The 19,465-nt window shown below is 37.1% G+C and overlaps 1 protein-coding gene across 1 annotated transcript in view; it reads right to left on the minus strand.

Annotated features, from left to right (window-relative positions):
- DZIP3 (DAZ interacting zinc finger protein 3) overlaps nt 1–6,829 on the minus strand; it is a 113,822-nt gene extending 106,993 nt beyond the window's left edge. The window contains exons 1-2 of the mRNA XM_042781753.1: nt 6,798–6,829; nt 3,559–3,628 (exon numbers count right to left, since the gene is read on the minus strand). Coding sequence (XP_042637687.1) covers nt 3,559–3,628; nt 6,798–6,829 — 102 coding nt within the window. The remainder of the gene's footprint in view (nt 1–3,558; nt 3,629–6,797) is intronic.
- Between the last annotated feature and the right edge of the window lie 12,636 nt (nt 6,830–19,465).

The raw sequence follows: 19,465 nt of genomic DNA on the forward strand, positions 1-19,465 counted from the left end.
ACCCCTCCTTGGGTTTCCGAGGCAGTATCACTATGGAAGTAGGATTGCCCAACCTTCCTTCCGAGGAGTGGCTGATGGGTTTGAACCACCAGCCTTCTGGTTAGCTGTCAAGTGCTTAGGCACTATGCTACCAGAGCTCCTATATTATATATAGTACATATTACCAATGAGAAAACTTCAATCTTTTCTCCATTTACTAATGATAAGATGTTAAAAAAAAAAGAAAAAAAAACCCAAAAGTCTTAAATAGAGTTTATCGTAACTCAAATGAGGTTGTTGTTGTGGTTAGGTGCATTTGAGTTTGCTCTGACTCACAGTGACTCTGTGTACAACACAACAAAACATTGCCTGGTCATGTGCCATCCCAACAATCAGTGCTATACTTGAAACAATCGTTGCTAACACTGTGTCAATCCATCTCATTGAGGGCCTTCCCCTTTTTCACTGACCCTCTACTATACTAAGCATGATATCCTTCTCCAGGGATTGTTCCCTTCTGACAACATGACCAAAAAAGCAGAGATGAGGTCTAGCCATTCTCACTTCAAAGGAACATTCAGGCTGCACTTCTTCAAAGAAAGATTTGTTTGTTCTTCTGGAAATTCATGGTATTTTCAGTATTCTTTGCCAACACCATAATTCAAAGGCATCAGCTGTTCTGTGGTCTTCCTTATTCATTGTCCAGCTTTCACTTGTATATGAGGCAATTGAAAATACCATGGCTTACGTTAGGTGCACCTTTGTGTTCAAAGTGACATCTTCAAAGTAACACTTTAAGGAGGTCTTTTGCAGCAGACTTGCCCAATGCAATACAACATCTGATTTCATGACTGCTGCTTCTATGGTTGTCAACTGTGGATCCAAGTAAAATGAAATCCCTGAAAACTTCAATCTTTTCTCCATTTACTAATGATAAGATGTAAAAAAAAAAGAAAAAAAAAACCAAAAGTCATAAATAGAATTTATCATAACTCAAATCCTTTGTAAATCAGGCACTACCTATATAAACCTTATTAAGAAGTGGGCATCAATCATTAATAAAACTATGTAGAAGATAAAAATTATATTAACAAGAAACAAATTAATACCCCTTCAACAACCCTCTACTAAATAACTAAATATAAGCACATATGATTGATAGATTTAATCTACCACAAAGTATACTGTCCTTGAAAATAAGTCTTATATTACAGTATAATTCAGAGTTTTCACTTCCATTTACCACTGGATGTTTCAATTGTAAGATAATAAAATGAGGGAAGAAAATAATCTGAACTTCAGAAACAACTCAGTGAAACTTCCTATTAAACAAAATAATGCGTATGTGTGTTTATTTGTATGTGTGTATGCATGTTGTTTTTGCTTTGTTTGGGTTTTGCTTTTAAAACATGAATGAGAGACTTCTTAAAATAGATTGCAAGATATTTTCTAGGCCAGTCAATTCAAAGATTTACTGAGTTTAACTTACATTGAGTATTTAGACTTATGACCTGAGTTATCATTTCCAAGTTATTTTTTTGGTAATAACCACCAAAGAAATACTTAATTATGAACTTCCTGATTATTAAGGTAGTAAAGTAGTCTCACTCCAAAATTTTTAACTAAGTAAACTGACTAGATTTAGCATTACTTTGAGGAGCACTGGTGGCACAGTGGTTAAGCATTCAGCTGTGAAACAAAAGATCGGTGATTGAATACACCAGCCACTCCACAGGAAAAAGATGTGGCAGTCTGTTTTCATAAAGATGACAGCCTTGGAAACCCTGAGGGGTATCAACTTTGACCTGCAGGGTCACTACAAATTGGAAATGACTCAGCAGCAATGGGTTTGGGATATGGTTTCACGTTGCATTCTCAAAAATATTTTTTTTGTTGTTGTTAGGTGCCATCAATTCAATTCTGACTCATAATGACCCTATGTACAACAAGACAAAACACTACCCAGCAGTCCTATGCCATCCTAATAATCATTGCTACGTTTGAGCCCACTGTGGCAGCCACTGTGCAATCCATCTCACTGAGGATGGTCCATCCCTCTTCCTTGCTGAGTCTGTTTTACCAAGCATGGTGGTTATATTTGTGTGTCAACTTGGCTGGGCCTGGTTGAGTGGCTGGGCAGCTGTTGTTGTCATTATGTGCCGTTGAGTTGGACCCAACTCACAGTGACCCTTCCTTGGGTTGCCGAGGCAGTATCACCATAGAAGTAGATTGCCCAACCTTCCTTCCGAGGAGTGGCTGGTGGGTTTGAACCACCAGCCTTCTGGTTAGCAGTCAAGTGCCTTAGGCACTATGCTATCAGCCCTCCTGGCTGGGCAGCTGGTGGTAGTTATTCTCCATGATGAGACTGGCAATCAACTCCATGGTGGGATCTACCACAAGCAGCTGGGTAGCTGCTTTGGGTATGTGGTTTGCTTCCCGAATATAAGAAGCAGCTTTGGGAATGGTCTCTAGCATATGGCATGCTTGGACCTTGTATGTAGCCGAGTTGTTGTTCAGTAGCCTGCCACACTCTGCCAACCTTGGGACTTACAATGGATTTGAATTAATGGCCTGCCGTGTGGGTTGGTAACATCAGGACTGTGCCATTTTGTCGGCCTTGGGCTTGTTAGCCTCAGCAGCCAATAGCTGCCTGAGTGAAGAGATGGTTCTAGCTCCAGTGGGCCAGGAGCAAAAGGTAGAGATGAAGCCCAAGGTCGAGAGGCTTTCACATAGCCCCTAGCTGGCACTTTGAACTTGGACTTAAAGCCTCCAAAGTGAGAGAGAATAAACTCCTGTTTGTTAAAGTCATCCCATTTGTGGTATATTCTTGTCAGAGCGGCACTAGGTAACCAGAACACCAAGCATAATGCCCTTTTCTAGGGACTAGACCTTCCTGACAACATGTCTAAAGCACATGAGAAGTCTCAGCCATCCTCACCTTCAAAGTGCATTAATTCCAGCTACACTTCTTCCAAGTAGACTATTTGTTCTTCTGGTAGTCCATGGTATATTCAATACTCTTCAACACCATAATTTAAATGCATCAATTCTTCTTCAGGCTTCATGATTCATTGCCCAGCCTTCATGTGCAGAAGAGGCAATTGAAATACTATAGCTCTGTTCAGGCATACTCAAGTCCTCAAAGTGACATTTTTGCGTTTCAACACTTTAAAGAGGTTCCTTGCAGCAGCTCTTCACAATGCAACACATTGTGGGATCTCCTGACTGCTGCTTCTACGTCATTGACTGGATCCAAGTAAAATGAAATTCTTGACTTCAGTATTTTCTGTTCATCATGATGTTGCTTATTGGTCCAGTTGTGAGGAATTTTGTTTTCTTTATGTTGAGGTGTAATCCTAACTGAAGGCTGTAGTTGTTGATCTTCATCAGTAAGTGCTTCACGTCATCCTCACTTTCAGCAAGCAAAGTTGTGTCATCAGCATATCACAGGTTGTTAATAAGCTGTCCTTCAATCCCAATGCCACGTTCCTCTTCATATAGTCAACCTTCATTATTAGTCATTATTAATTAACAGTTATTAACTAATAAACAATTAATGAAAATTTACTATTTTCTTACCAGTTGATCAGTTGACTCTTCTACTTTATTCTTTGATTCCTCCTTAGTCTGTTCCTCCACAGGAGGATCTCTGTTTTGAGTGAAAAAGAAAGAGAAACGCATTCAAAGCATCTCCTTAAAGGAACATAGTTAAATCCTCATAGGAAAGAATCTAACAGTTGAATCTGTACCTGGAAATTCCAGAAGTGTAAACAATATGTATCAAAGATTGATAAAGAGGGTAGGTTCCATAATTCTTTGAGGACTCGAGTTAAAGAAAATTATGCCATGCCCTTAATGGATGGTGACAGAACAGGAAGCAGGTATAAAACTCACCTTTAAGAAACTTACAATTCATCAAAATAATTTTTAAAATTAGCCTATAAAATTTATAACTTACATTTTAAAAATTAACTTTATAGCACTGTTTCAAGGTAAAGAAAAAAAAGTCTTTGAAAGGTTATGTGTGTGTGTGTGTATGTGTGTGTGTTTATGAGTATGAGAAAAGTTTGGAAAGGATTTACCTTTAATAGACCATTTTATTTTTTGTTCCAGACTCCTGGTCTTATCATTTCTGAAATATATTTTTTTAATTGGGACAGAATATCTTATTTAGAAATTATTAACTCTTTTTGTAAAAAGGAATAATTTGGCAGGTTTTGCTCTGGACATTAGCTAAAAATGTCAATTATAAAATTGCTTTTGTCTACATGTAGAACCATAGTATAGAATCAGTGAGATGATTTATATAATCTCAATTTTATAAACTAGCAGAAATAAAACTGAGGTGAGAAATTTATATTGATTGATTTATTCTGAGTTACACTTTATAAATATCCCATTTCACTTAAAATTTATATATTAATTTAATAAACAATCATTTATCATCTACTATAAGTTGACTAAGGAGCTCTGATGGCATAGTGCCTAAGACATTTGACTGCTAACCAGAAGGATGGCAGTTCAAATCCACCAGCCACTCCTTGGAAGGAAGACTGTGCAATCTACTTCCGTAGAGATATCGCCTAGGAAAACCAAGGAGGAATCACTATGAGCTAACCAAGGAGCTCTGGTGGCACAGTGCATAAAGCATTTGACTGCTAACCAGAAGGCTGGCAGTTCAAACTAAGCCTCTCTCTCCACAGAAGGAAGACTGGGCAATCTACTTTCATAAAGATTTACTGCCTGAGAAACCCAATGAGGGTCACAATGAATCGGAATTTACTCTATAGCAGTGTGTTTGGTGTGGTTTTTTTTTTTTTGGTTATGAGCTAATTGATTTTGTCAGGGAAAACTGAGACAGATCAACAGTACAGTATTATTCCCATTTTTAGACTCCTTGTGAAAGCCTCAATAAAAGATAATTTACACATACACACACAATATTTTGCAATATGATTCTTAGTACTCTACACTATCAGTGTAAAGAAAATCTGTATTTTCCTCTACTTCTAGGTTCTACTCCAAAAAGAAATCAGGGCGTGTGCTATCAAGATATGAAAAATATTGCAACAGTATTCTGAAGCCTCTTAAGGTTTTCGAATGACAGCAAAATGCTCTCTACTTGCTGACTTCCCTTCATGATCATTCACTCAGTGGTTCTCAATCCCCGAAGCTACTGAATTAAAAGTGTGGGATGTGAGTTGTTATATTTTCTATTGGCTCCACAACAAATTTTGATGTGTAACCTCAATTTATCTTCACCTGCTTGCCAACATAAAATGCTGCATTAAAGGTTACTAACGAAATCCTCATTGATACTCTAGTGCCTTTTCATAGCTCTCTATTCTGCCTAGATTTCTGCATCATTTAACATTGTCCATCATACCCTCCAACCCGCCTTACAAAACTCGGCACACCTAGCTTTTGATGGCTCTCCTCTTAGACCTCCAAGCCTTCCACTTATCAGTTTCTTCAGCTTCTACTGTCTACTCCTCTTCTCCCCATTCATCTTATTCATTCATTACTTTATTTTAATACAGACTGCCATGCATCATCAACCATGCATTTAGTATATTAGAACAGGAAGGCACATCAGTAATAATATATGGCAGTCACTTTACTTCAAATATGGGTAAACAGATGTCCAGAGATGTTACACAATTTATTCAAAGTTATACACCTATACTTTTCTGTTATTATCCTGCTGTGTTTCCCACCTGCATACTTTGTTCTGTTGCAGAAGGCCTAAAGTTTTGCTGTGGCAATATATTCTGAAATATAAATAACAAACATAGATATATATATATATATATATATCCATCAAAATGATTCTCATCCTTCAGAGTTCAATTCAAATATCACTTTATGGAACCTAACTCAATTCCTAGTCAAGAATTACTGTTTGTTCCTATACATAGCCACCGAACCAAAACCAAGCCTACTACTACTGAGTCAATTCTGACTCATAGTGACCCTTTAGGACAGAGTAGACCCGCCCCATAAGGGTTTCCAAGTCTGTAAATATTTATGGAAACAGACTACCCCATCTCTCTCACAGAGCAGCTAGTGGGTTCTAACCACTGACCTTTTGGTTAGCAGTTAAATTCCTTAACCATTACACCACCAGAGCTGCACTCTAACATAACATGTATGCATTCTACTTAAGGATGTAATTACTGTTTATATATCTTCCTCACTCTAACACCTCTATCTCTAAATACGTAAGATTCAACTTAATCTTTATTGTACAAACACCAAAGTTAGTAAATGTTTATGAAATAAATTAATAGATCATGATGCTTATTATATAGGACAATTCAAAGTTAGAAGGAGATCTCCAATCCTAAACTGCTATTATACAGGAGTGATAGGCAGGCTATTAAATGGGATAGGGGACAGAATGCTATTTGGGTGCAATTTAACCATTCTAAGTTCTTCTGTGTTATGCTTAGGCTACTTCCATAAAATGGTGATGTAATAGCATCTACCTCACAGAACTATTGTGAGGTTTATATGAGTTAACCTTTGCCTGGAACATAGAACATCTATATGTGTTTGTTAATGATAAATATATTATTTTGGTAAGAATGCCCTGAGTAAAGTAATTTATTTATATTTCTATATTTATTTTTCTTAGAGAACTTCTCTAGAATTAGATTTTACCCAGTACCCATGCCTTGCTAATAAAAGTTGCTAAATTATCCCAAAGCATAAATCTAAGTCATTCTCACTAGCTTCCCAAGATTATTTGGAAAAGACAAATGTCACGTCTTTGGAAGGCAACAAATGTACTTGGTTTTCGTCAGCCCATCCCTTACCTCACAAAAAATCCTTCTGCTAGAGAATCCATGCTGCACAATGTTCCTTTGCCAAAGTCTTAGCCTAGTGCTTGTAGATTAACTTCCACTTTGGCTGTTTAAAGCTATAAAGAAAGGAATACTTTTACTCCATAAAGAAAACGTTGAAACTACTATAAAAGAAAATGAAAACCATGTATAGTTTCATCATTCAAACATAATCACTGTCTACACTGTAATATACTTAATATTCTTCCAAGCATACAGTAGAATCATACATTTTATCAAAACATCTTCCATGTTATTTCATCTTCATAGTAAACATTCTCAGTGGCTACACACCTGTTGGTTAATTGGAGATTTCTTGACCACTTCCTCATAGATAGACATTCACATTGTTTTCAATTATAAATATGATAAACACCATTGAGCATAAAGCTCATCCTGTATTTATAATTATTTCTTTACAATAATTTCTCAGTAGAATGCACAGTTCAAAAGACACACATATATTTTAAACCTCTTGGTGCATAATGTTAAATGATTTCCCAAAGAATTTATACTAATGTATTTCCCTTGTAGGTATGTGAGTTCTTGTTTAACATGATCTTAACAGCACTAATGGTTTTGTTTCCTTTTACCATTTAGTCACTTTCCCCAAAATTGTATGGTTCTATAGCTCCATAAAACAGGAGAGCTGGAATCTATAAAATGGTCACACATTCTCTGGGTTCAAATATCAATGGATGGTGTATGTGTTTCCTGAAAGAAAAATAAATTACTGAGGCAACACAAATTAATATAAAAAGGGGAATAACGTATGATTAGAATAATGTATCTCTCCATTTATTCCAAGAACAACTTTTCTAAAATTGTTGTTTTGTTGGTATGTGCTGTTGAGTAGGGCCCTACTCATAGTGACCCTTCCTTGGGTTTCCGAGGCAGTATCACTACGGAAGTAGATTGCCCCATCTTTCTTCCGAGGAGTGGCTGGTGGGTTTGAACCGCCAGCCTTCTGGTTAGCAGTCAAGTGCCTTAGGCACTATGCTACCAGAGCCCTTTCTAAAATTAGTCCCATTCAATTTCTTTCACTAAAAGTTCAAGTTTCCAGACTCTAGTGCCCTTCCTTAGGATGGCTTCCCTTTCACATGCCATTCAGAAGCTCTGTCTATCCAAGTCCAGGAAGTGGGAAAGAAAAATATGTAAAATTATTGCTAGGAACTTTGCAGCAAAGGAACAAATGACAAGGAAAAAGAAAACTAAGTGGTAGCAACATTAATTAAACAGACCTAGATAGAAAACCTTGCTGCCAAGCACAAGACCAGATAGTTTATTGCCTGGAGACCACTTATTTATCTCATTGATGGGGTAGCCACTTTCTCTAATAATTTATTTAATATATACCTACAGAATAGAACAGTAGAGATTTTAGGGGCCCAATACCAAAAAGCAATTCAGCATATATAAGTTTGGCAGATGTTATTTCTACCTAAGTATCTGTATATGCTGTTAAATTGTCCATGTATATACTGGAGCAAACAGGAGGCAAATTTATGAAACTTCTTAGCCATAACCAAACACTTTGAGGGAATAGGAGGAGCTCTGGTGGCTAGTGCCTAAGGCATTTGACTGCTAACCGGAAGGCTGGTGGTTCAAAACCACCAGCCACTCCTTGGAAGGAAGGTTGGGCCATCTACTTCTATAATGACACCACCTTGGAAACTAAAGGAGGGGTCACTATGAGTCGGATCAGACTCAACAGCAGTGTGACTTGCATTTGAGGGAATAAGTTACTGGACCAGGGTGCTCAGAACCATAGTCATAGGGGACATAAAGGCAAATTGACATTGACATAACACAGTCTACAAAGACAATGTTTTACATTCTACTGTGATAAGGAGTCATTGGTGTCTTAAAAGCCTGTAAGTGGCCATCTAAGGTGCAACTATTGGTCTCCCTTTGTACAGAGCAAAGAAGAATGAAGAAAATGCAAGACACAGGAAATAAGCAGTCCAAAGGACTAATGGAAGATGTGAACCCCAGCCTCCATGACCCTGAGACCAGAAGAACTAGATGTTTACTAGCTACCACTGATGACTACTCTGAAAGGGATGACAAGAGCAGATCCTGAATAGAGTTAGAGAAAAATGTGGAACAAAACTCAAAAAAAAAAAAAAAAAACTTACTGGTATGATAGAGACTGGTGGAACCTCTGATATTGTCATCTTTAGTATCTTTCAAGTCAGTAACTGAACTTACTCCCCTGCCTCAACTTTCAGCCAAACAATAGGCCTCTGGGGTGAACAGTACCACCAGGGAGGTACACACTGCTTAGAACAATCAAGCATATAAGATCAAAAGAGCAGCATTTGCCGAGGGATAAAGCTCAGAAGGCAGGAATGAATGCTGTTGTTGTTGTTAGGTGCCAGCAAGGTGTCTCTTACTCATAACAACCCTATATACAACAGAACAAAACAGTGCCTGGTTGTACGCCATCTCTACAATTCTTGCTATACTTAAGCTCATTGTTGTTACCACTGTGTTAATCCATCTTGTTGAGAGTCTTCTTTTTTGCTGACTCTCCACTTTACCAAGCATGAAATCCTTCTCCAGGGAATGGTCCCTTCTGACAAAATGACCAAAAAAGCTGAGATGAGGTCTAGCCATTCTCACTTCAAAGGAGTATTCGGGCTGAACTTCTTCAAAGAAAGATTTGTTTGTTCTTCTGGAAGTTCATAGTATTTTCAGTATTCTTTGTCAACACCATAATTCAAAGGCATCAACTCTTCTACTGTCTTCCATATTCATTGTCCAGCTTTCACATGTATTATTAGGCAATTGAAAATACTATGGCTTGGGTTAAGTGCACTTTAGTCTTCAAAGTGACATCTTTGCTTGTTAACACTTTAAAGAGGTGTTCTGCAGCAGATTTACCCAGTAAAATAGACATCTGATTTCTCAACTGCTGCTTCCATTGGTGCTGATTGAAGATCCAAGTAATATGAAGTCTTTGGCAACTTCAATCTATTCTCCATTTATCATAATGCTGCTTATTGGTCCAGTTGTGAGCATTTTCATTTTCTTTACATTGAGGTTAAATCCATATTGCACACTGTAGTCTTTAATCTCTATCAGTAAAGTCATCTTCACTTTCAGCAAGCAAGGTTGTGTCATCTGCATACTGCAGGTTATCAATGAGTCTTCCTCCAATCTGGATGCCACATTCTTCTTCATAGAATCCAACTTCTCAGATTATTTGCTCAGTTTACAGATTGAATAAGTATTGTGAAAGGATAGATCCCCTATGTACACTCTTCCTGATTATAAACCATGCAGTATCCCCTTGTTCTGTTTGAATGACAGCCTTCTGGTCTAAGTATAGCACAATTAAGTGTTCTGGAATTCCCATTCTTTTCAATGTTATCCATAATTTGTTATGATTCACATAGTCAAATGCTTTTACATAGCTGATAAAACACAAGTAAGTAACTTTCTGGTATTCTCTGCTTTCAGCCAAGATCTATCTGACATTAGCAATGCTATCCCTTGTTCAACGTCCTCTTTTGAATCCAGCTTGCATTCCTGGAAGTTCTCTGTCAATATACTGCTGCAACGGTTTTTTAATTATCTTCAGCAAAATTTCACTTGCATGTGATATTAATGATGTTGTTCAATAATTTCCACATTCTGTTGGATCACCTATCTCTGGAATGGGTACAAACATATATCTCTTCCAGTCAGCTGGCCAGGTGGCTATCTTCCAAATTACTTAGCATAAATGAGTAAGTGCCTCCAGCATGGCATCCATTTGTTGAACCATCTCAGTGGGTATTCCATCAATTCCTGGAGCCTTGTTTGTCGCAATTTCTTCAGTGCAACTTCGACTTCTTCCTTCAATACCATTGGTTCTTGATCATATGCCAGCGCCTGAAATAGTTGAACATCGACCAATTCTTTTTTTATACAGGGATTCTGTATATTTCTTCCATCTTCTTTTGATGCTTCCAGCACCATCCAATAATTTGCCCATAGAATCTTTCAATATTGCAACTCAAAGCTTGAACTCCATCCATCTAAAAACTCATTGATATTTTACTTTATAAGATATTTTACAAAAGCTTTATTCCATCCACGTCATTAAGGTCAACTCTACTTTGAGGAGGCAGCTCATCCCCAGTAGTATTTTGAGTGCCTTCTGACCTGAGGGATCATCTGGCACTGTATCAGAGTGCAGGGCAAATGAAAATAGTAACCACAGGGAGGAAGTGGTAAGAGTGCTGGTACATTGTGGGGATTATATTCAATGTCACTAAACAAAACATGTATAAACAGTTGAATGGAAAACCAATTTGCTCTATAAATTGTCACTCAAATCACAAAGGAAAAAAAATAGCAATTCAGCATAGGTAATTCCAAAATCAAGAATATACATCCCACAAAATCATTGGTAAGCCATCTGTTAAGAATTCAGACTGCGTTTTATGAAAGAAACATTGTTTAAAATGAAGCTTATTGTTGTTAGCTGTTCTCAAGTCAGCCCTCCAAGTCATGGCAACCCCTGCTCAATGGGATTGGATTGTCGTGATCCAGAGTTTTCATTACCTGATGTTTCAGTCATAGGTTTCCAGGCCTTTCCTAACAAGGAAAAAAAAAAAAAAAAGATTAAATTTTAAGCAGTATGTCCAATTCTGGTATAACAATTTAATTGTAGATATCAGAAGATCTTGATAACAGTGATATACAAGTCCTCTGGAGGCTGTGTCAACATTTTGGGATTGAATGAATTGGAAATACCATGGAATAAAGAAGATTAAGAAAAACATAGTGGTCATTAAAATTGCTGAAATAAAATAAGCTATTTATTGACTGTATGGCAATTGGATTTTGTTTGTTTGTTTTAGTCTATAAATCTCTAGGATCATATTAAAACCACTGGAATAGAAGTTTTGCCTCGGTATAAAAACATATTCAAGCTGTCTTGAAAAGTTCATCTTGAAGAATTTCCAATAACTTCCACTGGGAGCTCTGGTGGCATAGTGCCTAAGGCATTTGACTGCTAACCAGAAGGCTGGCAGTTCAAACCCACCAGCCATTCCACAGAAGGAAGATTGGGCAATCTACTTCTGTAGTGATACTGCCTCAGAAACCCAAGGAGGGGTCGCTATGAGTTAGATCTGACTCAATGGCAGTGAGTTTGGTTTGGTTTGGTTTAGGTGCATTAGGCAAATCAATGCTCTCTTATTGCAAACAACAGGCAACACATTTACATTCCTCGCCCAATGCACATCTTTCATAGATGCTAAAGAGGAAATTCTACTTGGAGTCAGAACCTGAAACTCTAAACGTTTCCTCCAAGCATAATTCTGTGATTCTGTAATTCTACAGGATAGAAATCAGAAAACCCTGGCAAAGTTATGTAGCTAAACCTAATATTAAAAAGTATGCTAAGAGTGCATGGGGTTAGAAATAAAAGTTTGATAAAATGAACTATCTTATAAAATAAAATATTAGTGAGTTTTTAGATATTATTGTTCAATGCAGTATCATATAGTCAAGTTATATAATTAACTGAGATCAAAAGAAATTGTTTGAAATGTCAGCCTCTTAAAAAGTGACCAGATACAGGAAGAACAATAAATAAATACCAACCATTTAGATCATAAGGGGATTGTGAGTGACCATGCAGACTTTCACAACCTGACAATAAAAGTGGCTACGCAGGCATAAATCGCTATTTATGATAAAGACTTGAAGCCCACAACTTCGTAAGACTATCTAATGGACTTATTTATTATCTGCCTAAAAGATTCTTGAATGTTTTCATCATGTTTCAGCACCCAGGCTTGAATAATCACATCCTAACTTTAAAAAAAAAAAAACTCACCACAATTAAGCAAATGGGAATTTTCCCATTTTAAAAGCTGGTTTAATAGTAGTTCTCAATAATTATTATACAAGTACATGTAATACTAAATGTAGATCTAATAAAGATGATGTTACTGTTTCCAACTAATATTTTCAATTTAGTAAGATAATCAATTTGCATGGTCCATAAATATGAAGTATTTGGCATAGACTGACTTAAAATGCATTCTTTCCTCGAGTGACTGGATAGCTCTCATGAAAATTTATAACTTACAATATATTGTGGAAGTTAATGAATTGATTTTCTCTATCAAAATTATGCAGGATTAAAAATCTTTTGTGCTCTAACACAGATACTGGTAGACAAATGCAATTACATTAGATATGCTGTCATCCAAAACATCTTAAGAGTGCTATTTATCCAATTATATCAAACAAACAGAAAGTTTTTTCACCTTGCCCTGTTAAAGGAACATACCTCCCCTCCTAGCCAGACAACACTGAGTGGAATGCTACAAAGCTATAAAAAGCTTACCCTTCTACCATAGCTGAGGACAAATGCCAGGCCATGACCAACACATTAGTACAAAGAGGCTATCCCAAATGCCATTTCTGGAAATCAATAGAGAGAATTTTATTGGGTCCAAGATATTTCACTTGAAGGCAATTGTCAAAAACAATCTGTGTCTACTCAATTTGTAACTTGATTATACTTACACGCTTGCAAATTACAAACCTGATTAAGCATTGATTTATTCTCAGGAAAATGGAAGGACCACTGGTGGCACAATGGTTATGTACTTTGGCTACTAACGGAAAGACTGACAGTTTGATCCCACCTGCTGCTCAGGGGCCTTTCAAATAAATAGTGTTATTACTTTTCACAAAAACAGCACACAGTATTTCCAAGACATATAAAGTATTCACTACAAGTAATAGAAAAGCAATTTCAATGAAAATGTTGTACTCATGACAGTTTTGAGGCATTAAAAAGTTCTTCAACTTATCAGAATATATATATATTGCAAATTTACACAAAAATGTTTCCCTATTGTGTGTAGAGTTCCATTTACATAGACATTACTCAATACTGTGGTAATCTGTCTTTGAAATTGTCTCTAAGGGAAATTACATTGTTTTTTAAAAGACAAATACATGGCTCATTTTACCTCCCTATATTGTTTGTCTAAGTCTGGAAACTGCTGAAACCCATTTAGCATCACAGCAACATGCAAGTCTTCACTGACAGACAAGTAAGTGATGGATGTGTTTAAAGTGCATTGACAGGGAATTGAATCAGATTTCACCCATAGAAAGTGAGCATTTTACCAGTGAACTAACACTTCCCTCCCACCCCCAATATATGGAGTTTAAAAACCAAAAACCAAATTTGTTGCTATAGAACCTCTATGGGAATAGATGCCCAACCTTCCTTCTGAGGACTGGCTGCTGGGTTTGAACCGCCAGCCTTCTGGTTAGCAGTCAAATGCCTTAGGCACTACACCAACAGAGCTCCCACAGGACATAACAGAACTGCCCTATAGAGTTTCCAAGGCTGTAATCTTTATGAATCTTTATGAAAGCAGACTGCCACATCTTTCCCTCTGGTGGGTTCCAATGCTGACCTTTTGGTTAGCAGCTGACCACTTAACCAGTATGCCACCAAGCCTCCTTGATATGATGCTTAGCCCTTATCCAAAATCTCGCCACAAAAGCCAATTTAATGTGTAGAGATGAAGAGGTAACTTCAGGACCTGATTCCTCCTAATCCTTGAAGTCTGAGTATTTTGTCAATAGTGAGTTTAGAAGGAGAGAAGAGTTGACTCAATTTATGGTATAACTCACTGCCATGGAGTTGGATCCGACTTATAGCAACCCCTCCTTGGATTTCCGAGGCAGTATCACTATGGAAGTAGATTGCCCACCCTTCCTTCTGAAGAGTGGCTGGTGGGATTGAACCACCAGCCCTCTGGTTAGGAGTCAAATGCCTTAGACACTAAAAAGTACCCTACAGGGACCATCTGCAAAACAAGTATTCCTAATTATAAGATTGCCAATATTCTACATATGACTCTACTGTCTCTAAGTTCCACAGAAAGTCATGAGAGGCTTGAGTAATTCTCCAGCAATGTGATGTTAACCATTAGTTCTTAATCATAACACAAACGCATAGAAACACACATACCCCCCCTAAATTTTTCTCATTTAAAACAGTTTTCCAACATCTTCTTGCTATTAGCATTACACCTTATCTAAGTGGAATCCAGTTCTTCTAAATAAACTGTTTTATAGTTCTGCCCTTATTTAAAAAAAGTAAGTAAGCAAAATTACATGTCTATTTAAATGTGCATTCTCTGTTCAAATTCCAATGAAAGATCCAATCTATATCTAATGCTACAGGAGGGAGAAGTTGTATAAACCTTGTAATTTTTTCACACTATGTTAGATCTACTTCATCTCTTTAATAAAGGTATATAGGAAAAGTGCACATGCTTTGGAAATTTTAGGATTGGATTAAATTATTTTTCCTTTTTCTATAAACCTCCCTCATTATTTTAATAAAAATCAACAGTTATGGAATTTTCAGAGCATAGATACGATTGCTTTTCTAGAAATAAACAATTCCCTCATTTCCAGAATTTAAAAGCTTATACATGAATACCAACCCTCTGTTAAATTCCACTTCAGTCAGTCGCTGTACACATCACAGTGAGGCTCAAAAAAGGGAGTAATCTGTGGACAATGGAGAGAAAAATCCTCTGGCAAAGAGCTCAAGGGGATAGAAGGCCTCTGCTAAGCAGTTACACTGCTCAATGAAAAAAAGAAAAGGGTAGGAAAATTAATAAATCAGTAAATCAGAAGATGTTTGGATCTTGAGTTAAGAGAGTTAAAAAGGTTAGTGGCTTTCCATTTCAGCCTGTTAAAAATACAACCTGAGAAGAATCGCCATGATAAAAGGTTTTTCACGAGAGAGGATCATCAACCTCATCATTTCCCAGGAGCTGAGCAGAGATGTGTGACACACACTACCAGCAATAACATCAGCAGTAGCACTTAACAGCCACTGGTAGGGAGGAAGGCGTAAGTGCCTAGCAACCGACAGGAAGCAGCTAGCCTGAAATGTTACCATCTTGCTTTTAAAGATGATTCTAGAAAAAGCTGAAGGAAACCTTTAAAATCAGGGTTGATACGTGAGAAAGGGTTAATCTGTTTCTCTCTGGTGTATTCATTACAACAGACATTGTCAGATGGAAACTGTCAATTTTCAGAAATGGAATACTTACTGAGGGATTGTTCTTGCCCAGGAGCCTACTCTGGTTTTGGCTGGTTGATCTCAACGCAAGCTAAAATTCAGTGTCAATTTTATCCATCAACTAGAGATTTTTATCTGCAGGGTGTTTTACTGTTGAAAATAAAGTATTACTTACTTTAGTATTTAATATTTTACTATTTATTTGGATAAATAGTAAAATACCTTCCTTACTGTTCCCTCTGAGATCCCACTTCCCTTCTTAACTATTGAAATTATAACAACATTTTTATTTGTAAAAGGTTTTCCCCCCATTTTCAAAGCTGTGGTAACTTATTACCACAAAAGAAGGCTCAGATCTCACTTACATATTTAAACATTTACCTCGTGCCACTCGTCACCTTCTTAAACTGTATGTAAAAACATTATATATATATAACCAAACCAAAACCAAACTCACTGCCATCGAGTCGATTTCGACTCAAAGCGACCCCTCCTTGGGTTTCCAAGGCAGTATCATTATGGAAGTAGATTGCCCAACCTTCCTTCCGAGGAGTGGCCACCAGCCTTCTGGTTAGCAGTCAAATGCCTTGGGCACTACGCCACCAGAGCTCCCTAAATATATATACATACATACATATATATACATATATAGTCATCTTTACTTGAGTCATCTGAGCAACTCAGAAGCTCTAATTTGCCAAGTTTATATTTCAGTGTTTGGGTGGCTGCCCCATGAAGTTTCTACCCTTGCCAATTCTGGCACCTGAGTGCCCAATGCTAGGTGGAAAATGAACAGTATACAAAACACGAAGAACAAAGCTCACGTTTTCTCAATGGTTATTAGCTTGAAAACAAAATAATATACTTGGTATTTTTTAGGAGACAAGTTCAGTTACTAAGAGCCTTTCACAGTCCCACTGAAACAGTTTCTCAATACCAGCACTATTGACATTTGGGGCTGGATAACCATTTGTTGTGGGGAGCTGTCCTATACATTCTAGGATGTACTTTAGTAGCATCCCTGGCCTTTATGCACTAGGTGCTAGTAGTGACCCTCCCATCCCCCCCCATTGTGACAACCAAAAATGTCTCCAGACATGGTCAAATGTCTGGGGAAAAGGGGTTGCAGAGAGCAAAACAGATTGTTCTGGGGAGGAAAAATAAAACCACCCTGATATTACATGGCATGTGCAAACACAGAACAAATACCTCATTTAGATTTCTATCAATATCAAAAGTTGAGAGACAATATAACACTGGTAGTTAAGATAAAAAATTTTAAAACACTCTTCAGGGAGACATAACCTTCTCTGACACACAGTAGCTATTCATCTTCATGGGAAATTAACATCTTTGTGCCTCAGTTTCCTCATGTGAAAAATAGGGACAATGATGGTACCTACTTCATAGACTTGTTGTGAGAATTATATTTAAAAAAATGTATTTGAACAATAGTACTTGACACATAGTAAGCAATATATAAATGTTCCTATCATTACTATCATTATCATTTAATTATGTTTAGGTTTCTAGGAAAATTAATTCATTTTTTTCCAATTCTCTATCTTGATGAAGAAATGCTAACATACAGAAATAAATACTAATTGTGATATTTAAAAAGTGAGACAAAACGTTATTTTTCAAGTAAAGCACATATGGCACAAATGCCAACACAGTATGCACACTGTTTGACACTTTGCATTTTTTGTATCAGGAGCTCTGGTGGCACAGTGGTTAAATAAAGCACCTGGCTATTAACCAAAAGGTCAGTAGCTCAAACCCACCAGTGATTCTGCAGGACAAAGATGTGGCAGTCTGCTTCTGTAAATATTACAACCTTGGAAATGCTATGAGGAAGTTCTACTCTGTCATGTAGGGTATCCATGAGTCAGAATCGACTTGAACATTATTTTTTTTTCTCATATCAGCATAAATATGTATGTGATAGTCTTTAAACTACATATATGCTACTGTACGAATGTACTGTACCTCACTTAACCAGACCACTATTGATAAGCACTTTAGTGATATTTCTTTTTCTTTGTCTTATTTTTGTTTGTTTGTATGCATTATTTTTACTATTACAAACAATGCTATACTGAACAACCTTGAACATGCCACTTGGTAATATTTTGGTAGCTATTTAAAAGGCTAGATTTATTACATCAGCTCATGTACTCCAGAAATTCATGGGTCTGTGAACAAGCAAATTCTTGGTATTACTAGTTATCATTTCCACAAGATTTTACCAGAAGAATTCTAAAAACCCTCCAAAGTTCAGATGTGAAATGTAATGACTATATATGAGAATGAACCCACTTTAGGCTTAAAAAAACATGGAGAGTGCACTTTCTAGAAATAATCACAGACATTTTGTGACAGGAATTCCCTAGAATCAGAATTTAACTATTGTTGACTTGATTATGCCATCAGACAAGCAGCAACAGCCATTCTTGTTTGTTCATAAAGTAGTATAGCCAAGTGTCCTGTGGCTTCAGCATGCTGGGATAGTTAGTGTTCATATGTCAGTGAGTTCCAGGTAGACAAAAATGGCTAGAGGTTACTTCAAAGAATAATAGGTATACCAATATTTCTATTAACAATATTAAGAAAGGATAAAACATATTAATTGCTTGGTTCTCTAAATTTCCATTAATTTCTTTCTACTATGTCCCATTGTTTCCAGAGTGATACTTAAAAACCAAAACCAAACTCATTGCTATCAAATTAGTTCTGACTCACGGAGAAACCATACGTTACAGAGTGTTGTTGTTGTTGTTATGTGCCATTGAGTCGGACGCGACTAATGGTGACTCCTCCTTGAGATTCCGAGCCAGTATCCCTAGGGAGGTAGATTGCCCAACCTTCCTTCTGAGGAGTGGCTGGTGGGTTTGAACCACTAGCCTTCTGGTTAGCAGTCAAGTGCCTTAGGCACCACGCTACCAGACGTGAAAATCATTTGTGCCACTCAGGGACATTTTATCTTTATAGAAACTTTATGTATAATTATGAGCTGGATTAAATAATATGCATACTGACACAAAGACTGACACTAAGAATCATTCTTTGAAGGTTACCAAGGTTAGGAGGGGAAGAGGGAAAATAGCTAACTAGAGGGTCAATATGCTTTAACTTGAGTGAAACGGAAAGCAATATACAATAAGGGGGAGGTCAGCACAAAATGATCAAGGCAGTGGAAGACACAGGACGGAGCACATGAGTTAAAGGCAACAAAAGTGAATAGTATACCATACGCAATCCTGCAATAACAGTAATAACAATAATCTATAGGAGTGGATACAGACACTCAAGTTGAATAGGAATAGGAAAGATAAAGTGTCTATACCATGAATATATAGAGGTTTGACATAATTACCTATGTAATTATATGTCCTCCAAGTGTATCCATGAATGTAGTAGCAGGTACAAAGGGCAAAGTTATGAAAACTTTTTAGTGATAACAAAATACCTTGAGGGAGCGGCCAACAAACATATGAAGAAATGCTCACGATCATTAGCTATTAGAGAGATGCAAATCAAAACAACAATGAGATACCATCTTGCTCCAGCA

This window comes from Orycteropus afer, unplaced genomic scaffold (genome assembly GCF_000298275.1).
Source record: "Orycteropus afer afer isolate SDZICR_OR568_19922 unplaced genomic scaffold, OryAfe1.0 scaffold00166, whole genome shotgun sequence".
Lineage (NCBI taxonomy): Eukaryota > Metazoa > Chordata > Mammalia > Tubulidentata > Orycteropodidae > Orycteropus > Orycteropus afer.